Below are 6449 nucleotides of genomic sequence, written 5' to 3'. Positions count from 1 at the left end.
TCCCAAACTCTTCCATAATGTATTACCCCAAGTCCAATTCTCCAGTGTGTCCTGGCTGAAATGAACCATGAACACAATTTCTTGCTCTGTCTGGGTACTCCCTCAACTACTGAAACCTTTTCCATCCTACCTCCAGTTTGTTGTGGGGAAAATGGAGAAAAGATGCTGTTTCCTTGATGTGACACCTATCCCTGAAGAATTAACACTGCAGTGGGCACCAAGTTGCTCTAAACTTCAGCAAGGGGTAGATTTCTAACATTCCCAAGATCAGGAGATATCAGAAATTGCATCTAACTGCAAGAGCATCCTGTATGCTTACTCATGTTAGACTTCTCACCACTTATGCACAAACTTTATGCCCTTCCACACTTTGACCACCCTCACCACGTAGCTGAGGCTACCGGCTAAGGTGCACCTTGAGCTTTTTTGTCTGCAGTGATGGGTCACTGGGCATGCATTGGCCTCTATTTGCATTTAGCAGTCCCTTGCTCTCATTTCACCATTCCCTGGGCTGGCATTCCTCCTTCCGCACTGAAGCAGGCTCCCACCACCAGGTCCAGACCCACTGTGCCCACATTTGCGCTTATTTTCTTTCCCAGACCCAGAGGAACTCCTGTGGTGTTTGTTTGTTTTTTTTTTTCAGACCAAGTCTGGTCATTTGGCTATTGCATAGGATCACTTTGATTATACAGTGAGTTTGAGAAGATGGGGAGAATAAGAAAACGGCGTCAGAAGCTTTAGCTCACACAAACGTGTGGTGGGAAACCATCCAGCCTGTGTGTCACGGCAGGGTGTGTGTCAGGCTGCTGTGGCACCACACACCTCGGGACACTCCAGCTGTGTTAACTTTCCAAGTGAAAAAGCTCAGCTCCTCAGCCCTTCTGCATTGCCAACGTGGACAGGTTCCTTAGGAGCCTCGTCCAAGTTCCTGAGTAGGCTCCTTGCCCGTGGGCCCCCAGAGAAGAGCCCACCTTACCTCACAGCTTAGGGCAGGAGCTTGGGGAAACTGCTCTCAGCTTACATGCAAACACTTGAAGCATCTTCTGCCACACTCAGATCTGCTGCAGTCACAACGCGGCTGCAAGGAGAAATAACTCGGGGAGATGCACGCAGAGGTGACCTGCCATATTCAGCAGCGGGGCCTGGGAAAGGCAGCTGTGGGGCCACCAGTCTCCATCAGTTCAGTTTATAGAAAGCCAGTGAAGCTCGAGGAGCCCTGGGATCCCCTTCAGGGTGCCCTGCAGCCAGTCCCTCCTGGCAGCAGTAAGGACAGCGCGTGACTGGAAAGCAGCAGCCAGGTCATTTGCTCAGTGGTCTCTGATTCCCTACGTCGTCGTGACTGTCCCCGAACCCCCAGGAACAACCCGTCTCACCTTCCCGTAGCCATGCCCAGCGGGGACGAGCGTGGAGCTTGGGGCAGCGCAATGGCGAGGCTGCAGCCCGGCGTGTCCCCACACTGCTCAGGGCTGAGGCTGGCATGGCTCAGCAAGGCAGCCGTGGGTTGCCAGTCTCCAAAGTTTGCGCTCCGAGGACTAGACGAGACCGTTTCTGGGCTTCCATTGGAGTCTGGCCCAAGCAAGGCTGGACCACATCCCATCCCAGCATCCCACCCCCCTTTTTCACTGAAGTCTGCAGCTGCCCAATTAGCCCAAAGACTTGTTACCTGATGCAGTTCTTCCATCAAGGGCGTTTTTGCTTAGAGGGACTGCAACTTCTCTGCTCCAATTAGACCAATTTATTTTAAAAAATGCTCCTTTCCGATACACAAAAATAGAATTACAACAGAAGCACAAGGAAATACAAATGATGTCCTCCAAGTACACATTGAATCACCACCTGAAATGGTCCCTGAAGAAAAGTTCTGGCAATGCAGTGTGGTCCTTTCGCTGAGCTATCCATGGCCTTCCCCAATTCAGGACCCAGCTGAGCTGCTAAGACCATGCTGGGAAAGCCTGAAGCACCTGCAGCCACGGGTAGTTTCTCCTTTTTGCATTTTCAGGGTCCTACAATGGCATACTGCCCCAGGGCAAACAGTCTCAAGGTGAAAATACAGAGCTCAGCCCACATGGTTGGATCCAGAACTTTGTATCCTGAAGCAAAAGAAAATGTGGGTTGAGTGAAATAATTTCTTCCCCAGCCCTGAGGTCAAGGTCTTCACCGTGTCTCGGGAAGCGTCCTCCAGATCCACCAGGGCGAGTTTCTCCATCCTTCCTATTTAAGAGTGTGTGCCCAGTCCTGGGCAAATGAATTTAACAGTCCAAAGGCAGCTTTTAAAAATCTGAATGCCAACTGAAACATGCAGTTATTTTCACCAAGAAATTAATCAACAAGCCCTTTTTTTTTTTTTTTTTTGCTAACGATACAAGGCTATCCGCCCTCTTCACTCTCTACGTGCCCTGCTCACCCCAACCTTCAGCCACCTGGAAAAAAAGCAGCTTAAAACACAACTAATTGCAAAAATAACTTCCCCTGCACCCTTTAATGTTGTAGCCAACAGTTGCCCTGCTGAAATAAGAGCTTGAAACCTTGAACAGGAAGGTTCTATGCACTTTAAGAAGGAAACAGGTTGCAATTTAAGTGTCTTCTTGCTCGATAGCCCTGGAAAATAACAATACAAAGAGATTCTGTCTGAAATATTTTTAAAAGCCACTTCAGAACAGTGATTTTTCTCAGATAAAAAATGATTTTTTCTTGTATGAAGCTTTTTCTGAAATAGGAGATTAATAAAAAAAAAGACATTTGTCTAAATAAACCTACACAGGTTATTGGCTGACAAGTTCACTTGGCTCTTTCCTTCACTCCAGGTCTACTGAAATGGGATATTTGTAAAACAGATACATTATAATACTATTTATTACATTTTGGGCCAGGAAAACTTTGCTTGTGCAGCTGATTCTTCCCCCCCATCGGGGACTTGCACCTCTGACACATTTTACATTCTTAATTTGTTTTATGTGGGTTTTCTTTCAACCTTGCTTTATAGTTCCATTATAATGCACAAAACTCTGTTCGGAGTTGTTTTCTTGTAAACACCACTTTCAGGTTTTTATTTAAGAAAGCTGTATTTTTGTCATAAGTGAGGAAGAGCTGGCTGGAGATAGCCCAAAAGGAGAGGCAACACATTATATAGTTCACAATTCCATTTTCTTCAAACTCATGGACCTTCAGAAAACGACTGGAAAGCAAAAAGCAGGGAATGGGCACCAGGCATTACTAAGCAAGCAGGGGTGGCCCAAACCCCTCTCATTTAAAGAATTTAATAAAATGCCCGAACATATCTGCCATGGCTGCAGCCCACTGGTGCCACGCTGCGCTTTTCCAAAGCTTCACAAAACAGGTAGAACCCACACACGTGTGCGGCTGCCGCGGATCAGCCGGCGAAGTTCTTACCGAGGGAGAAGCAGCAGGTGCCCCGGGAAGCCGGCAGTGCCTGGATGGAGCACCCCGGGCTGCAGCGGGACACCCGCTCCACGGGCCACCAGCTCCCCACCGGTGACCGCCAAGGCGGTGAGCAATTAAAGAGCTCCTCAGCGGGGATCCGGCTTAATTTTGGACGCTCGATTAAATCTGAAATTCTTCGTACAAATTATCGTCAGCTTTGCAGGCTGACACAAAGATGATCTTGTGTGTTTGGACAAAATGAAGGGGGTTTATTTAGAGACGCTGCAGAGGATGGCGGGGCTGGGTGCCCCGCATGCCAGCGCGGTACCCCCTGGGAGCGGGGCCTGGGGGGTGAGGGGACACCCCTCTGTCCCTCCCTGCATACCGGGCTCCTGGCACCTCCGGGGGGTGCGGGCTGCGGCCCCGGCCCCCGCCAGCCCCGACCCAGCCGGCAGGGCCGCGGGGGGCAGGAGCCCCGCACCCGGCCCGGGCCCGCTGGGTGCTGCGGGGCGCTCTGCCGGGCCGTCGCGGGGCGGGGGACCAGGCCGCCCACCGGCCCGGCTGGCGGGTAGGGCCTTTCCGAGGTTTCGGTGGGAAGCGGCGGAGGGGGGGGGGAGGGAGCGCAGCACCCGCGGGCGGCCCCGACGGCCTCGCCCGGCCCCCCGCGCCCCCCCCCTCGGTCCCGCCAGGCGCCGTACCAGCACGTACACGTCGGCGCTGCGAAGGGGCTCCACTCCGGTGAGGCCGGTGCAGCCCGGCGGGGCCGGGGCCGCGCTCACGCCTGGGCCCCGGCGCGACCGTAGAGGGGGGCGGCAGCGGCGGGGCAGGGCGGCCGCGGGCCCCCGCCGCTCCCCCCGGCGCCCTCGGCCGCGCCGGCCTCGGCCCGTCGCTTCCTCCGCCGCCTGAAGTTGCCGTTATCGAACATCTTCTCGCAGTTGGGGTCCAGCGTCCAGTAGCTGCCTTTGCCTGCGGAGACAGGGACCGCCCGCGCGTTGGCCTCCGCGCCCCGCGGGACCTCCGCGCCTCCCCCCCCCCCCAGCCCCTTACCCGGGTCGTCCTCGCCCCGCGGGACCTTCTTGAAGCAGTCGTTGAGGGAGAGGTTGTGGCGGATGGAGTTCTGCCAGCCCGCCTTGCTGCGCCTGTAGAAGGGGAAGTTCTCGGCCACGTACTGGTAGATCTGGCTGAGCGTGCGGCGCCGGCCCGGCGCGCTGTGGATGGCCATAGCGATCAGCGCCGAGTACGAGTAGGGCGGCCGGGCCGGGCGCGGGCACTCCTGCGGCGGGGGCAGCGCCGGCCAGCGCCGCTCCGCGCCCGCGGAGCCCGGCGGGCAGGGGGCGGCGGGCAGGCAGGGCGCGGCGGGGCCGCCGAGCCACAGGTAGGGGTTGGCGGCGGGCGGCGGCCGGGGCCGGCCCGGCGGGTAGATGCCGGGGCACGCCGCCGCGTCCAGCAGCTCCCGGGCGTGGGGCGGCGGCTGGGCGGGCGGCCCGAAGGCGTGCATGCTCCGGCGGCCAGCCCCGGCGGCAGCGCGCCGCTACGCGCCCGCCCGCTTAAATAGCGCCCGCGGCCCCGCGGCCCCGCGCCCGCCGCCGGCGGAGGAGCGGGGCGGGACCCCCCGGCCGGGCCGGGCCGCCCCCGCCCCACGCGTGTCCGCGCCCCGCCGCGGGCAGCGCCCCCCGGAGCCAGCCCGCCCCGAGCCCCGCGGGGGGCACCGCCGCGCCCCCGCCTTCCCACCCCCCCACCCACCCCCCGCCCCGGAAAAGTCTCCGGGACAAACCGTGAGAATTCGGGAACGGCGGGACGGCGAGAGGCACCGGCGGTACCTCCTGCTCCGGCCCCCGCCCGAGCGCGGGATCCCAGCGGCCGCGGGAGCCGTGTCCTGGCGCAGGGAACCCACCCGCTGGTCGGGAAAAGTGGAAAAGGTGCCGGAATCCTCCCTCCAGCCCCCGGGGGCTGGGGCAAAGAGGGCGTTTCCAGCTGTGCCCAGATGTTGTTGCGTGTGCGCAGGCTGAGGGTGCCCTGATCCCAGTGCCAGGGAGATGCCAGAGCTTCAGCGGTAAAGCTGGAACTCCCGGGTTGGTACCTCACCGAACAATTTCTGAGCGTTGATGGACACGAGCGATCCTTGCCGTGACTCGGGGCCCTGCTCGGGATGCATAGTGCTGTGGTAAGGCAGCCCAGCAGGCCCCACTGTCCCTTCCTTCAGCAAGCTTTGATTTCCAGCAATTAAATGCCTGGACAGTGCATCATTGATACGCTCTCCCACATTTCCCTTAACTACAAAAAAAAAAAAAAAAAAAAAAAAAAAAAAAAAAAAAAAAATATCATTTGGAAATAAGAATGTAATTTATAAATAACTCCTAAAGGCACGTGTCATCCTACGTGCACGTATAAACCCCTAATACTGAACTCCTGAACTCGAACCACACGCTCCCAGCGCTTACAGAAAGCCGTGGTGCTGCCCCGTGCCCCGCCGGTGCTCAGCGCCTTGCTGCCCCCACGCCACACGGAATAAAGCAGCGCGGGAGCTGGGCTGCAAGGGAAGGAAAGGATTTGCTGCTTCTGCTACTGCTGACACTGACTTTAAACTAAAATTTGCACTCTGCTTTGGTCCGTGGCAAACCATGCACCTACACAGCTTTGATGAAATATTGCAGCTGCAAAAAAAAAAAAAACCCACCAAAAAAACCCCCAACCCATGGGCATGACTTGATTTTCACTTTTTTGACCTAAGTGTGACGTCCTATAAAAACTTCTGCATTTCTTACTCTCCTGTAAAATCAGAGTCTTGGGTTATGTTTTCTTCCATTGGCATTAACATAGAAGAAAACAATCTAAAATTTTTCACTTTTCAGAGAAGACACCTCATGATTTGATGGAGAATTGATCTTAAATTGCTTTTCTGTATATTCTTGTATTACAGACTATGCCTGTCCTTTGGAAATTTCAGACCATTCCTCAGAAATACAGATAAAAGACATGGCTTTATGAGCAGCTATAGCTATATATAGGCAAATATCAATGGGACACTGGTCTGTGGTGGAGAACAAAAATGCTTCAGGTGGCATCTC

The 6449-nt window shown here is 55.7% G+C and overlaps 1 protein-coding gene across 1 annotated transcript; it reads right to left on the bottom strand.

The window, feature by feature from the left end:
• Positions 1–1720: 1720 nt before the first annotated feature.
• Positions 1721–4962, bottom strand: FOXI2 (forkhead box I2). Its single transcript, XM_040607633.1, has 2 exons — positions 4429–4962; positions 1721–4347 (listed from the first exon to the last, which is right to left on the bottom strand). The coding sequence occupies exons 1-2, from the start codon at positions 4877–4879 to the stop codon at positions 4157–4159; spliced, it is 642 nt and encodes a 213-aa protein (XP_040463567.1). The 5' UTR covers positions 4880–4962; the 3' UTR covers positions 1721–4156.
• Positions 4963–6449: the final 1487 nt, after the last annotated feature.

The sequence above is a fragment of the Falco naumanni genome, chromosome 9, assembly GCF_017639655.2.
Source record: "Falco naumanni isolate bFalNau1 chromosome 9, bFalNau1.pat, whole genome shotgun sequence".
Classification (NCBI taxonomy): Eukaryota; Metazoa; Chordata; class Aves; order Falconiformes; family Falconidae; genus Falco; species Falco naumanni.
Note: the sequence above shows the minus strand (reverse complement) of the source record. Positions and strands in the feature narration are given on the sequence as shown.

Bases quoted from the DNA above. Each gene is read 5' to 3' on its own strand.
- FOXI2 (XM_040607633.1), bottom strand. From the start codon at position 4,879: ATGCACGCCTTCGGGCCGCCCGCCCAGCCGCCGCCCCACGCCCGGGAG. The intron at 4,348-4,428 runs GTAAGGGGCTGG...CTGTCTCCGCAG, and splicing joins GCGGGGCGAGGACGACCCGG to GCAAAGGCAGCTACTGGACG.